Source organism: Oculina patagonica, chromosome 6 (assembly GCF_052425735.1).
Source record: "Oculina patagonica isolate OP01 chromosome 6, crgOcupat, whole genome shotgun sequence".
Classification (NCBI taxonomy): Eukaryota; Metazoa; Cnidaria; class Anthozoa; order Scleractinia; family Oculinidae; genus Oculina; species Oculina patagonica.
Window position 1 is genome coordinate 18,938,770 of NC_135763.1, and position 15,629 is coordinate 18,954,398.

Sequence of the window (15,629 nt, forward strand, 5' to 3'; positions counted from 1 at the left end):
TCCGGACCGGTCCCGTGTAAACATAGCCTTAGAGTATGGTACGAAGTTTGACAAATGTATGCCTAGAAATGTTCCATTTTTGAAAAATTAACTTGAAAATTAAATTAAAAAGCTAACATTGTCACGTAAAATTAATGCCCAGTACCCTTCATTTTTGGGAGGCGCAGTTGCCTTATGGTTAGCGCGCTAGACTCCGGACCGAGCGGTCCGGGTTCGAGCCTGGCCAGGGTCACTGCAGCTGTATTGTGTTCCTGGGCAATACACTTTACTCTCATAGTGCCTTTCTCCACCCAGGTGTATGCTGGGGGTAACCCTGCGATGGACTAGAATCCCATCCAGGGGGGAGTAGAAATACGCCTAGTTGCCTCATGCTACAGAACCCGGGATAAACTCCGGCCTGTATGGGCCACTAGGCTCGACGCAAAATTTACCCACCCTTCTTTTGAATACTCAGACACTAGGATTTTACCCACAGACACAAAAGTTGAACCAAATTACGTGACTAAGAAACCAACTTTTATCCTGTTTGGTTTTTGGATTCTCATCAACAGTTTCATCAACAAACTTTGAATATACTAATGGTATGAAGCAAATGCCCAATCATTGGTCGACAAGTTGTGTTCATTTTCTTGAAATTAGAAATACTGAAATACTGTTCGGAACTCACGACGTGGAATTGTTGAGTGAACTAACGAATATAAATGTGAAGAAATGTTTATTTGATTTAAAACATTAGAAGTTGAGGTGCAAATTAAATTTTCAGTTTACCTTGTCTTCGGTTTCGCCGAATCGCCAAGAAAATGGTATAAAAACAAACTTAAACAATTCGAAAATATTTCTATTTTATTTTATTACAAATACAAGTCGTAAAAGCCGATTTTAGAAAGCTTCAATATTTACAATAGCAATAAGTGAATAAATTTGAATATTTCATATGGGCATGCTGTGACCTCACAAACATAGGATGGTAAGCCTGTGGTTTAACCCTTGCCAGGCAAAAGGGTGCATTTTCTAAAAAAAATATCAGAAGATTTTCATGCTGAACTTTCCTAGGTATTTTTACCAACAAACCAGCTGAAATTTTTAGAGAATATTCCAGTCCTACCCATTTAACGTGGGCGTCTTATATTAGGTTATAAATTTTGCTCTTTAATTTCCCCGGCAGTAAAGTCCTGTTATGTAATAGCACATTTGCACGATGTCGTCATTTGACTACAACTACCAGAATTCATTTCGCTTTTCTTTTGATATTTAAATTTTGAATCCCCAATGGGGTTTGAAAAACAATTGCTCTAATTAGAATGATAAAAAGAAAAAGCGAAGGATTCTTGTAGCTGTAGTCAAATAATGTCATCATGCCAATCGACTATTGGTAATGGCCTACTATTCTGTCATAACACCTTGAAAACAAAGGCCATTCTTTCAACCCATCCTTTCACAGCAGAAACGGAGAAATTATTGATATTTATTAATCAGCAACCACTTTACTTTCACAATCCTGATTGAATCACGATAAAAGATGACATTCAGGAGGAAAAAAAAGAAGTTTTACCATTCATGTCCAATGACAGCCTTCCTTTAACGCTGGCGGTGACGTGTCTGGGCTAGAAGGGAAGTATGTCTGCCTGATGACAACTAAATAATTATAGAAAGAAGAAATTTACTTCTGTTAAATATTGTGTGGTCAACATTTCTGTACAATAGATTAAATTAAACCAAATGCGAGGAATACCGTAAATGATCGATTTAGCGCCATGGCGCTTTGAGAACGGCGCTTATTCGAGAGCGGCACTTATTTCAACTGCCGGTAAACTGAACACTGACGGGAATATAAAGTCAATATAGAGAGAATCGAGCGAGGCACGTACTAGTTGTGCACAATTTAATCGAATGAAGTACAATAGGTAACATGAACACAGTTTCACAGTCTCTTTCACACTCTCTTGCCCAAATTAGCGCGAGCTATCAAATGATTATCTGATTATCAAATTATTTTCGTAAAGGTAAAGGTGCGGCGCTTATTCGAGAGCGGCGCTAATTCGAGTAGCGGCGCTTAATTGATCATTTACGTTACGTGTACATCAACACGCACGCTTTTGGTCTTGAATTATTCTAATTATGATAATTTTGCTATGCTTATTGTTACAATAGACAACAATTGTTTACCCAGCGAGATGGAGAAAAAAATTATGACTTTCGTGTCTTATCTTAAAATTATCATGTTTTAATATTTCTTTTAGTCCACTGTTCCCATATAAGCCTGCTGTAGTTGCTGTGTATTACACAGCCATTTGTAAAATTTATTCCAAGAATGAGCAATTGGAAGTTTGTCTATAATTCTATGACTCTGATGTTACTCCGTCGTCTTTTCTCGTGAATACAAAACCCTGCATTTGCCCTGTGCGGTAAAATGTTCAGTAATTTGCATGCAGCAATTAAAACTGAAGTTTTTGCGACTGGAGTCGTTACCCAGTAAACAGGTGTGTTGTCCGAAACAGTTCTGAATAAATACAAGAGCCGTGAATGAGTAAATAACTAGCTACTTGTGAATCAAGACGATTTCTTTTGTATTTTGTTTTATTCCCCTGAACTACGATGCCAATTCTAAGGCACAGTACTTTTCACGTCCCGGCAAAGCCTGTGCCGCTTGTCAAAATTTAAAAATGTCCCGTGTCGCTTCTTTATCGCGCGCACTTCACGTCGCTGTCGGTAGTTAAATTGATGGAAAGTGCTTGTCGTTGTCAGAATTTAAGTTTTTTCAAAGGGTTGTCGTTTGTCGGGATTTAATTTGGCAGGGCCTAAACTGTCGCGTGAAGAATGTGTGATCTCACCACCTGGTGTGTTTTACGGACTGGAACTGTCATCCAGCTGCCTGTTTAAGTTAGAAACCAATTCGTCTATGAAACTGAAAAACTTTCCAAGAAAACAATTAGAAACATTTCAGATCTAGAGGGTGATCAAAATATATTTTCTCGTTCTAATATCAATGCATTGTCCGAGAAGACACAACTAGGATAAAGGAAATCTTCATGTGTCTCACAAATTATTGCCTTTATGTAGTACATCCGAATTCTCAACGTTAAAGGGGGTCACGGGGATTTTGCTTTAAATTCTGAAATTAGTTGTACGGAACTTCACCCATGAAAAACATTGTATATGAACATTTAAAGGAAGAGTTTGCGGAGAGAAATCAAACCACAGCTACTGAAATATCGATTTTTTTGAAGACGAGCGGGAACAACTTGAAAACTTTAGCCTTAATTTTTCAAGAAATAATCCATTTCTGTCCAAGCCAGCCGCAGCCACTATCTTTTTTTTCGCTTGTTAACCGTTTCAATGCACTAATATATCAATTGTTAATACAAATGGACCATTATCTTTAGGATACACAAGGATACATTTTGGCTATTCCAAAATCAGCGACAACGCCCCTTCAACTACACAGTGCAAGACATTTGTAAATATCGTTTTAGAGGTTTTCAGAAATAGCTTGGAACTTAACGACATAATCCTGATCTAACCAGTTGGGGAAATAAATGAATAAACAAACAAAAGAATGCTATTATTACCTTTAATACATCAGTGCCGATCATGGGACAGAAAAGTCAGCTTTGTAGCGAGAACAATAAGAGTACTAAGCTTAGATATTGACCATTTATTTCTAATTTATGGTAGGGAAAACGCAATACTAAGCAACTGAGACTGTTACGTTTTCACAATTTAGAATAAATGAAAGTTTTCACAGATCCAGTCAACATGCTAATGAAGTTCTTTGTTGTACGCATTCTATCAACATGCGCCGTTGTAAAAGACACATATGTCTACAGTTCTTTCCTTTGTAATGCATCGTTCTTCTGTGACTACACCGAACATTTTATTTACCATTCTATTTTTTGGCAGGATCTTCTTATATGTTGACGACGATCGACACTATTCGTGGAGACTGGTTCCATTTAAAATATCTCGTATGTTGTTAGGCTAATATGTGTGTCGTTCGTGTGGAAATAGAAACAGAATAAGTAAAAAGAAGTATATTCCGTGAAAATCTAAAAAACCCAGATTGTACTAGCAGTGTTAAATTTAGATAAAAGCTAAAACTTATGCTCGGTTTGCTTATTATGGCAAAACATTATGCTAGCACAATCGACAAAAGCCTAGAAACCACTTCTAGGCAAATAGGTGTGTCATCCGTGTGGAAATTTGTAATTAATTACTACAACCCTGTGACTTTCATGCCACATTTCTCTGACAAATGTAAAAGCTAGCCTTAATCTTGTTTGTAGATTTTTAATATTTTCTTTACTTTGCTATATTTCTGTAGTAATTTATTTGGTAACAAAATAAATACTCTTTTTTACTAAAACCTTAACCAAGCAAACAGGTGTTCTGTCTGAAAAATATACATGAGCTATGATCGGGTGAATATCAGTATATATTAATATCAATAAGGTTCGGAATTATTTTTCACAGTAAAATCACAACCATACTCATTTCACGTGGGCTTTTCAGAATGAACTACACCTTAAAGCAAGCAAATGATTTGATTCGATCCTTTGTCTTCAATGTCATACGTTTCTCTTTTTTTGTGCTTTCATTGGCAATATATTCTCATTTTGAACGTTATTTGCATTGTAACAATTAAAATGAAAGTTTTCGTAACTTAAACCTTTTCCCAGCAAACAGGTGTGCTGTCTGAAAAATATACATGAGCCATGTTCGGGTAAATATTAGTATACATAAATATTAATAAATTTATTTTACAATGAAATCACAACGATACTAATTTCTGTTACTACCATTTTTATGTGGGCATCTCATGTGAATTTAGTTCAGCTATTTGTTATAAATAAATTGGAACCTAACGAAATAATCTTCATATAACCTGTCCGGATAATAAACGAATAAACAAAAAAAAAAGAATGCTATTATCCGATCACGGGACGGAAAAGCCAGCTTTTTAGCGAGAAAAAAGCAAGAGCACTCAGCTAAGATTCAAACCATTTTATTTCTAATTAAATGATAAGGGAAAGGAAATAGTGAGCAACTGAGACTTTCACGTTTCACAATTTAGGATAAATAAAAGTTTTCGCAGATCCAGTCAACATGCTAATGAAGTTCTTTGTTGTACGCATTCTATCAACATGCACCGTTGTCAAAGACACGTATGTCTACAGTTGTTTCCTTAGTACTGCATTGTTCTTTTGTGACAACACAGAACATTTTACCATTTTGCTTTTAAGCAGGTATTAAATGTGGACAACTTTCGACAGTATTCGCGGAGCATGGTTCCATTTTAAAATAGTATCTCGTATGTTACTACGCTAATAGGTGTGTCGTTCGTGTGGAAATGATAAAAGAATAAGTGAAATGAAATGTATTTAAAACTAAATAACGTTTCTTTTTCATCCCGTTAAAGTCAAAAACCCAGATTGTACTAGCAGTGCAAAATAAAGATAAAAGCTAAAAATTTACGCTCGGTTAGCTAAATTATGGCAAACATTATGCTAGCACAATCGACAAAAGCCTAGAAACCACTATTAGGCAAATAGGTGTGTCATCCGTGTGGAAATTTGTAATTGATTGTTTACTACAACCTTGTGACTTTCATGCCACGTTTCTCTGACAAATTTAAAAGCTAGCCTTAACCTTACTTGTGTTTAAATTTTTAATATTTTCTTTATTTTGCTGCATTTTAACAAAATTAATTGTCTTGTGTGACTAAAACCTTAACAAACCAAACAGATGCGCTGTCTGAAAAATATACATGAGCTATGATCGGGTGAATATCAGTATATATAAATATCAATAAGTTTAAGAATATTTTTTCCCAGTAAAATCACAACCACACTCATTTCACGTGGACTTCTCGTGTGGAATTTGTTTAGGCATGCGCTGTTTAGTTAGCGAATGATACTTTCTCTTGTTTGGAGTGTCAGTTGTTATTTTTTAGCTTCCGTGATTGGCTCTGTTGGTAATGGGTGATTATTCTGTTAATAATCATTTAACGCCTTTAAAACGCCTTTTAACAAAAGACATTCTCTCGACGTGGCACAGTTGACCAAGATTTCAAAGAGCACAACTCATAGACAAAGAAGACTTGTTCATACACTGCTTTGTACGGTATGTTATATTTAAAGTTGATTAACGTTAGATTAGATACTGAAAAAAAAAAGAGAAAGTCATAATTCAGAAACCACTTTAATTGTGTGATCCTGATAAAAGCTCAATCCGAAATGAGAGTTACGTCCAGAGATATTCACCATTGTTGTTTAACCACCGCCTTTTTTAACGTGTGCGGTGACCTACACAAATAAAGAAATTTGCTCCCGTTGAAAGATATTATATGCTCAACATTTCAGCCCAATAGATTAATTTTAATCAAATGTGGGAAATGCGCGCGCTTTTGTTCTTTGATCTTTGCTAAGTTATATATTAGACACTGCAATCCAGCAAGATGGAAGAAAACTCGATACCACAAACATTTTATTCATCAATACTCTATGCAAGTTCTTTTTGTTAAACAATTTATCCTAAGAATGAACAACACCTAAAAGCAAGAAAATTATTTGATTCGATCTTTTGTCTTCCATGTCATACGTTTCTCTTTTTTCTGCTTTCATTGGATCTACATTATCATTTTGAACGTATTATTTGCATGGTAACAATTAAAATTAAAGTTTTTGTGACTTAAACCGATACCTAGCAAACAGGTGTGCTGTCTGAAAAATATGCATGAGCTATGATCGGGTAAATATTAATATTAGTATACATAAATATCAATTACTTTAAAAATATTTTTTTTTTACAATGAAATCACAACCATACCAATTTCTGTTACTACCAATTGCACGTGGGTATCTCATGTGAATTTAGTTTAGGCATGCTCTTTTCACTAGTTAAAGAGTCTCAGTTATTTTCAAGTATGTTGATTGACTTTTTGTTTTGGGTTATTATTTTGTCGATAACCATTTGAGGTTTCACAAAAAAACCTTTCTCACGACGAGGTTCAGATGACTAAGTTTTCAAAGAGAGAGAGCACCTCAGTTTAGACACTAAATTGGAAGTTAGTTTTTGCGACTGTTTAAAAAAAGGCAGAACATTACATGGCGGCTTGAGGATACGAGTTTTATCTTTTTCTGCTGATAGTATCTCTCATACCATCAGCACTCAAAGATAAAGTTCGTATCCCTCCGCGGCCATTTTAAAACTTCTATTTCTTGCAGGGAATTATCTTTTGCGATTTTCTGAAGACAACTTCAATTCAAATTATAACATTTTAGTTTTATTTTTTGAGTAACAATCAAAATACAGGTCAAAAACCATGCGGATGTTAGTTATGCAAACAAAGCAAGCATTTTCGTTTTCAGCACGACGAAAGTCAAAAAAGAACATCGCGAAAACAGACGGTTGTAATAGGCACCAACATAATTTTTGATGCACATGTGTTTAACTAGTATGGAATTAATTTCTGCGGAAACTTTTTTTTGTCGGTAATGCTTATGTGACTTACTTGACTTATGGCCATAACCCTAGCTAGGTGGGTATAGGGCCTTTTTTTGTCATTAACCCACCCTCCCATGTAAAAACAATCATCATTTAGAGTCAGGCAAGTTGTTGTGCTGCTACCCATGTAACATTGCTTATTAGAATTTCCGGTTTCCGTAATCAATAGTTTTTAGGGGATGGAGGGATTGACCCCATGCCCAACCCCCAACCTGGAGGGCCAGGGTATTCTGTCAGGATGTCCTTCCCTTAGCCACAATATCCCGTTATTTGAAAGGCGCCGGATACCCGCCTTTTGCCATTGTCGCTCAGCCACAGTACAACTGCATTACCAGGGTTATGACGAGGACATGCCACAGCAGACTTGGTGACAGAGCCTATGAACACGGTGGGCATTTCCCGGCACTCTACCAGGGCGCCTTACCACTCTCAACCCCTAGGTAATGTTTATGTACAGGAACTTGTTTTTGCGGATCATGCACAAAAAAAGTAATTTACCACAATTAACACTTATAAATGAACAAAGCTTTTGTTTTTTTTTTAATATTTCCTGTATCTTGTTATGATAAATAACAAAATAGACATAAAAATGAACTTTCTTCTCTTTACAGCCCAGCAACATGGAAGGAAAATTCATTGTTTTCGTGTTACTTTTTGGTGCAGTTTCTGTGATGGCAATGGAAGATGATGGTATATAAATGTCCTTTTTTCTCTTGTAGACTTCCATAAACCGCTTTCTTTAAAAAACGTGGCTCTGAAACTACTATCAGAGATTGTTTTAACTTTGCTATTAATCGATTTAAAATATGGGGTCACCGACCTCGTTTTTGAGTTATAAGCACTTAAAGGGATTATGTCACGGCTAAGTTAATCTTATGTTATTAAATTTTGCCATTTCGCTATGAACTAAATGTTTGCAAAGAATTACTTTGATACTAATGACAAAACCATAGCTTCCTGCAGCTAAATGTGTCTCCCGGGCGTTATAAATTAAAGTTACAAGCAGACAAGATTACTTTGAAAACTGTTCCGCCGGACCATATTTCAAAAGCCCACATCGCAATCCGTTCCTCGACACTTTTGGCCATCCGTACCTTCTTTTGCATCTGTGTGTTATTTAAATATTCTCACTGTTTTAAGAGGTTATTTTATACATTTAAACAAATTTGATGGTCATTTCCTATGCCTAAGTTTGGCTAAAATCCGTGACACGGTCCCTTTAAAGGTAAAAAAGGGTGTTTTAAACAGGTTATACTGTTGCTATGGTTACCAGTGATGTCAAGAGAATTACCACAAAGCGTTTAGCAATGATTGGGCATTTGTTTAATATCAATATTGTATCAACAACTGATAACGATTTGTAGTATTGACCCATCAAAGTATAAGAGCTGGAAAGTGCTGGAAACCGTTGTCAGCTACATAAAATATGTGAATATATGATATACGGGCGGTCATGTACTTAGCTTAATACTAGTTTTGCAAGCATGCAGCCACTCAAACAGGCGAGGCAATTTTTTTCAAACAAATATAACAAGGTTAACAATCCATTGAAAGGAAGAAAAACTTATTAGCAGTCGATAAAACGTGGCCGTGTTGCTGAACTCCTGTATACAAAACATAAACAATCAAACAAATGGTCGCAGGATAGAGGGCTTGAGTCAACCCCAGACTATAGGACTAGCACCCTAAACCACTCGGCCACATTGCTTCCCCACTCGCGTAATGAACCGAAGAAACCTTAGCATAGCTATAAAATTACAATCTTTTGAAATGCCACCTTTTGAAAAAGAAAAGGAAAAAAACCTTCCGTAGCACAGATAGTTACGCCTTCTGAGACAGCCTCTTGCAACAATTCCCGTGATTACCGTGTACGTTTTCTGATAGGGCTTGTTTTCTTAACTCTTTACAGGCAGCTGTGATTTTCAAGATTACCGCCACGAATGCGGATGGCTTGGAATAGATAAAGAGACCTGCTTGAAGAGGAACTGCTGTTGGGATGACACTGATCCAAACAATAAGTTTTGCTACGTTAAGAAAGGCACAAGTAAGAATTAAATTTATTGAGATTTCTAAATTGTCTATTTGTCACTTTTAAGCATCCGAACGTTGAAAAATTGACTAAAGTGAAATATGGATAAGTACAAGGTGGATCTTAAAGTTTACTCCATCGATACTCCACAAAATCGTGTCGAGGTCTTACAGCATATTCGTGATAGTTTTAGTGGTTTATCTTCTACCACATACATATTGTAGATTGATTACATTCTCAATCTTTACTGGTACACACATGTTTCCTCTATACATGTATGACAAACATGAAATCAGATTATTGTCCCCCAGGCAAAACAATCTTAATAAGGAGGTTTGACACTTTTCACCACAATGCCAATTTTTCGATCTTTAATGCATTTTTTACATTGCAATTTTTCTGACAGGCCTCCCTGATGGTCTTTGTCCTGTTGCTCCTTCTGAACGCGAGGAATGTGGCTATTTTGGAATAACAAAGGATGAATGTCTGGGTAAATCCTGTTGTTGGGACCCGACAGTACCTGACACTAAGTGGTGCTTTAAACAGCCCGGTGAGTATACTACATCATATATTTAGTTTGTATTCTTAATCATAAAACACAATACTCGACTCTGTTACTGATATCCTATTCACCAGATTACCACCAATTAGAATGTCCCAGATTTAGCTCCTCGGCAACGCTCGTGTAAAATACCCAATTAGCTCCCACAAAATATAAATAGCTCCCACCACAGTGCTAAATATTACAAGGGTACTTTACGCTGGTGTATAACCTACTGGGACACCTACACTAAGATATTATACACCAAGCTATTGTCTCCCTGGAAGTTAAATATATATTAAGATTCGTTTTTATTTCATTAATATCCATCGAAGGCTGTAGCCCAACAGCCGAAAGCGCGATTTCGTTTGTAATTTTTTAGCCAGAGAACTTTTTTTATACATTTTAAAATAAATTACTGTAATTAATTGAAGTGGAGTTACGTCATTTTCAGCCTGCGAAAGTAGACGGATACGTTATTTTTTGTGCTGTTAGTTTTTCTTTCATCTGCAAATTCTTTATATCTGTCAGTGGAGGAGCCGCCAATGGGGTGCTACATCTACCATGGAATATATGGGACCTGCAAATATGTGTGTGATCCGGACGAGGAGAAAGCGTACGGAATGGGAGAGTGCGAGGGGCGCATCTGCTGTTACCATGGATACCCAGAGGCTTCTAACGAGTAAGCAAACGTTCTTAAGTTTGTAAAAGGCATCTGAGAAAAAATGTTAGCATTAAACCTCTGAAGAACTCTGGCGGTGTACATTTGCATGTTGCATGGTCAACATCTCAAAACAAAAATATGACAAACCATGTCTTATCTGTCTAATGTTTCTTACTCGACCGAGAGTAACATTCTGAAAAAATAGTCATCGAGGTGTTTTATCCGTATTTACCAAGCAGTCACTTTTTAAGGTAGAATGCTTTCAAAAATATTATAATGTTAATGACTTATTGATCTTGTTTTTTTCATTTAATACCTATGTCAACTGGCTGCCTGGCTCCGCTAGCCCCCCATGTTTATTCCAGGCAGCCAGTACTATTATTTTTACTGATAATATTTTGTAGTTAATTTTGTAAAGGCAAGAGTACAAATAAAGATTGGTGTTGTTGTTGTTGTCAGAACACGAGCTAGCTACGTTCTCGGAAACACAGCACCACTATTGAAAAAGGAACATTATAAGATATTTAGTTATGTTTAAAATTGAATGCACGGGTAAAAAATCTGATTTTTTATTTAATTAGTTTTCCATTAAAAAAACTAGAGTGTGAATTTATTTGTATTAACTTGTATTGCTCATTTTTCATTAGTTTATTTAAGATAAAATATGGCAAAACATCAGTTATTGTAGAAGCCTCTTTTTGTATCAAATAACGATTGTATCTTATTTTACAGATCGGCTGAAGCCTGAACAGCTGACATGCATGTGCATCGCGGGGAAAATAACTTAAATTAGCATTTAGTAAATATGAAATGTAAAGGGAACATGGTGTAAAAGGAACAAAAATAAAAGTTACTTCTGTAACAAGACAGCAATGTTTCTTTTTTCAATGAATACAGACTGGCGTGCGGTATGCAATTTTTGTACAAATAATAGGCCGAATATCACTTTGGCTATGTTTACACGGGACCGGTCCGGTCCCGTGTAAACGTAGCCCATTAAAGTTCTATTTGCAACAATGTAAATTTTTTTCTCAGAATATAAGAACCTATTAAGAACCTAAATAGCCTAAATTTGTGTTAACTACCATTTATGTTAGAACCTGTTTAGACTAACCTGGAAAACTAGGTTCTTACTCGCAAGTTTTCACTGTATTTCCCTTCACTGCTCGGCTTTCAAACAAATGTGCATAGTATTGTAAATAACATGTCTTGTCTACAACTAAACGGTTTCAGAAAGACTAACAAAAAGCTCACTTGATTAAAAAAAGCAATCTGGGAACGAACTTAAACTGACTATTCCCTCGCGCAATGCGTCATCAATGCTTATTGTGACGTCAAATGTTCACTTAAGTTGCTCTTTTTCGCGGAACAAACAAGCTGTGCGTTCATTGTGAGAAGAAAAAAGTTTTGTTGTAAGCAGGTTGGTATTTTCGCTTACGGCGCTGCCTTCTTGTTGTTATCGTATGTTACGTATTCTGCTAAACGAGAAGGTAAGGTTTCTCTTGTGTTTTCAAACTTTATTCTCGGTTTTCCTTTTTTTATCGCGATCGATCAAAACTTTTAACCCGCGCATCTAAAACAAACGCGTTGTTCCCCTTGTAAACATTTGATTTACTTAAAAGTCATATGGTTTTTATTCGCAGAAAGCAGAAAACAATTGATGTCAGACTAAGAACAAGTAGTTTTTCCCCGATGGAAATTTTGCAAACAAAAGCTTTCTTTCATTTTTCGAAAAACCAGACAACTGCGGTCGTCATGGAGATCTTCACGCGTGTGTTCTTTTTTTTAAGCGCGCGCTTTAACGGTTACATTCAAGTTTATTTTTCTCGGCGGCCAAAGTTTCATTAAAAAAAAACAAGTTTCATTTCAATATTACCCTTTTTTCCCTTTAAAAATAGACCGAGTAATTGTAACAACATCTTGTTTTCTCCTTTATATTGGGTTTTTGAGCGGCTACATTAAAACCAGAATGCGTATTTTGACAGTTATGAAATAGTTTTATTTGTAGAAATTCCACAACACAATTTTATCCACGGTAAGACTAAACTCCCAATGTCCAACATTACGTCCCCGTCGTGGGAGGCGGAAACGGGTAATGCCAGCTAACAGGGCTCTGGCAAACTGTGCGTGGGGCTAGCAACCCCATCACAGTAGATCATTGCTACGGAAACTGAAGACTATTGCTGGAAGCCGATTGACAAGGTTAGTGCATTTGCGAAAAACTGGCGCAAGGCTCAGCTGTATTATTTTCTTATTATTGTTTACATACAGTCTTCTTAAGATTCCTTAACCGTCAGAACCACTTAAATTCTAGGGGATCTATTTCAGAGGTCTAAAATATAAGAGGCTTTGGTTAAGGCATAGTTTTGCAAATCTTACTAAGTCGGTAAAGAAATTACTGGCTCAGTGGAGGAGAAGAAACCTTACCATTCTGCGCAAAATTAAAGTACTAAAGTCGCTCATAATCCCACACTGACTTGAGAAATATGGAGCGCCCGAGGGGTGGGGGGGACTCCTATGTGAAACGGACGGGGATGCTCGTCGGAAATTTTGAAAAGAACCCCTAAAAGAGACCAATCTGGGTGTGGCTCAAGATTTTCTTGACTTCTAAAAGATACCAAAAAACTAAGAATAGAAATTATTTTGTATATTTCTTCGTGTGTAACCCTAAGCGAGACCAAAAATCCTAAATTTACACCCCTAAGTGAGACGACGAGCATCCCCGTCACTTTCATATGCGAGTCTCCCCCGGGACAGAGCGTTTCAACTCAAAATACTACACATGATTCTTATTACCAATTCAGCTGAAAATATCTACCACTCCTCTTTGCACCTTTTGTGGTTTGGAAAGCGTAACCTTTGAGCACCTTTTCTTGTATTGTGAATATGTAAAATCATTTTAGGAAGCTTTTACCGCTTGGGTTAATTCCCTGAGCATAGTACTGTACTCACTAAACTGACTGACCAAGAAATTATGCTCGGTATAATAACTGGAAATAGAGACGATTGTAAGCTAATTAAGATGGATTCCGCTGAACGTTCAAGCAATGAGTGCAAACACCGGTTAAGTACCAGAAATCTACTTATAGCTCGGTAACATTTTATATACTATTTGAAACATCTCACTAAAATTCATTTGTCTTAGTGACCCCGTGATAAAACTCTAAAGCGTTCTCGAGAAAATTAAAGTCAAACCACCTAAAAATGTAGATAATTTCAGACCATTTTTTCTCTGGCAGGGTCAACCTGAGAGCTAAAGTTTTGGTTGGTTTTTGTTAGCTGTGCTCAAACTGTTACCATGCTAAGAGGTCTCTTTGGTAACTTTATTTTTGCCTGTATTGCTCGAGTGTTCGGCGGAAACCATCTTAATCACCTTTTGATCTTAGGAAAACAAACAATTTTTTTATTGTAGACAATAGACGCTTTCACCATTGTTTTCATTGTTTTAGATGCGTGTGCAGCGCGTTATAGAGATTGAAAAGCTAAGATCATAGCTACAAGTGAAATCGAAATTCAATTTCATGTGCAGTTTTTTCAAACTGGACATAAAATTGGCTTTCGTTTTCACTGCTCGGCAATAATAATAATAATAATAATAATAATAATAAAATAATAAAATAATAATAATAATAATAATAATAATAATAAAACTTTATTTAAACTCCAATTTAGAGTAGCTTGACAAGCTAATATTTCCGAGAACGAAAAATAGATAACAAAAAATAAAAATAAAAATTACTATTTACATATTTAAAATTGACTTATATTAACTAATTATAAAAGTTGTCATTTACATGCTTCATAAATTGGTTTTCAGATGTGCCTTTTAAAGTCAGATAAGTTACATAGCCTTATAAAATTAGGTAGAGAATTCCATTCTTTTGTTGCCATATAAGTAAAGGAGTGGAGACCAAAAGTTGTAGTTCTAGGTTTGGGCATTTCCAGTATATATTTTCCACGCAGGTTGTATGAATCAGGTTGTATCATCAGTCTCTTTTTTGGGCAAGCGCCTTCATCCTGTTTCATCTGCCATGGATTTGGGTGTTTCCCTAGACCCCAACCTTACTTACAACAACCATATCTCGATAGTTGTATCTTCATGTTTTTCTAAGCTTTGTCAGATAAACAGAGTAAGATCAAGCTTCGATGCTAAGACCTTGGAAAAGCTCATTAAGTCTCTAGTTTTTAGCAAGATGCTATATTGCTCGAATGTTTGGGCAAACACGTCATCCTCGAACATTAAAAAACTCCAGCAAGTCCAAAACTTTGGTTGCAAAATTGATACCGACTCAAGGAAGTACGACCACGTGTCTCCAATTCTCCGTCAGCTAAAGTGGAGGCCTTTAAAAGAACAACTAGCCTTTAGAGATTTAGTATTAATGTACAAATGTCTAAATAATTTAGCACCCAGTTATTTAAGCAACAAGTTTTTTAAAAGGTCTGATGTTCATAAACGAAAAACCCGCCAACACCAGAGCTTGCAAATTCCACTGTTCAGGACCGCAGCAGGCCAAAGAACATTTACATACAGAGCGGTAAACCTATGGAACAGCCTTGATATAAAAATCAAAAACGCTAACTCTCTGCACTCTTTTAAATCAAAGCTTAGGGATCATCTTCTTTTAAACTTTTAATCATTATTTTATTTAGTTTTCAATTTTATTTGTAAATATTAGTGTTAAGTAGATTTATTTTTTATTGCGTTCGACGAAGGAGAGCGCAAGCCTAATTCTGTTTTGCGTCCTGTGTCTTTTGAGTTGGTAGGCCTGTGCACTGTTATGCGGAATGAATCGAGCCGTAATGCGCGCGCAGGTGTATGGACTCCAAATTGGCCGCCCCGATTGATTTTTGCAGGGGCAATTCTCGGCCGGGAAACTGGTGCGACGATATTT

General features: G+C 36.3%; 2 protein-coding genes across 4 annotated transcripts in view; one reads left to right on the forward strand and one right to left on the reverse strand.

The window, feature by feature from the left end:
- Positions 1–15,629, reverse strand: part of LOC144657496 (peroxisomal membrane protein PEX14-like) — a 307,100-nt gene that overhangs the window by 190,239 nt on the left and 101,232 nt on the right. The gene's annotated exons all lie outside the window — the stretch shown is intronic.
- LOC144657527 (uncharacterized) lies at positions 3,899–11,604 on the forward strand. 3 transcript variants are annotated; one of them, XM_078517888.1, is made up of 6 exons: positions 3,899–3,965; positions 8,115–8,193; positions 9,413–9,547; positions 9,939–10,082; positions 10,605–10,755; positions 11,470–11,604. In XM_078517888.1, exons 1-6 carry the CDS (start codon positions 3,912–3,914, stop codon positions 11,483–11,485), a joined length of 579 nt encoding a protein of 192 aa, XP_078374014.1. In that variant the 5' UTR covers positions 3,899–3,911; the 3' UTR covers positions 11,486–11,604. The 3 variants fall into 3 exon arrangements, with proteins under 3 accessions (XP_078374014.1, XP_078374015.1, XP_078374016.1); XM_078517889.1 differs by having other exon boundaries at positions 10,605–10,748; positions 11,468–11,604; XM_078517890.1 differs by lacking the exon at positions 3,899–3,965 and adding an exon at positions 6,049–6,120.

What these genes read in the sequence shown, in the direction of transcription:
- LOC144657527 (XM_078517888.1), top strand. Translation starts at nt 3,912, where the DNA reads ATGTTGACGACGATCGACACTATTCGTGGAGACTGGTTCCATTTAAAA. An exon ending in GGTTCCATTTAAAATATCTC is followed by an intron (nt 3,966 to 8,114) that starts GTATGTTGTTAG and finishes TTCTCTTTACAG; the next exon opens with CCCAGCAACATGGAAGGAAA. An exon ending in CTACGTTAAGAAAGGCACAA is followed by an intron (nt 9,548 to 9,938) that starts GTAAGAATTAAA and finishes TTTTTCTGACAG; the next exon opens with GCCTCCCTGATGGTCTTTGT.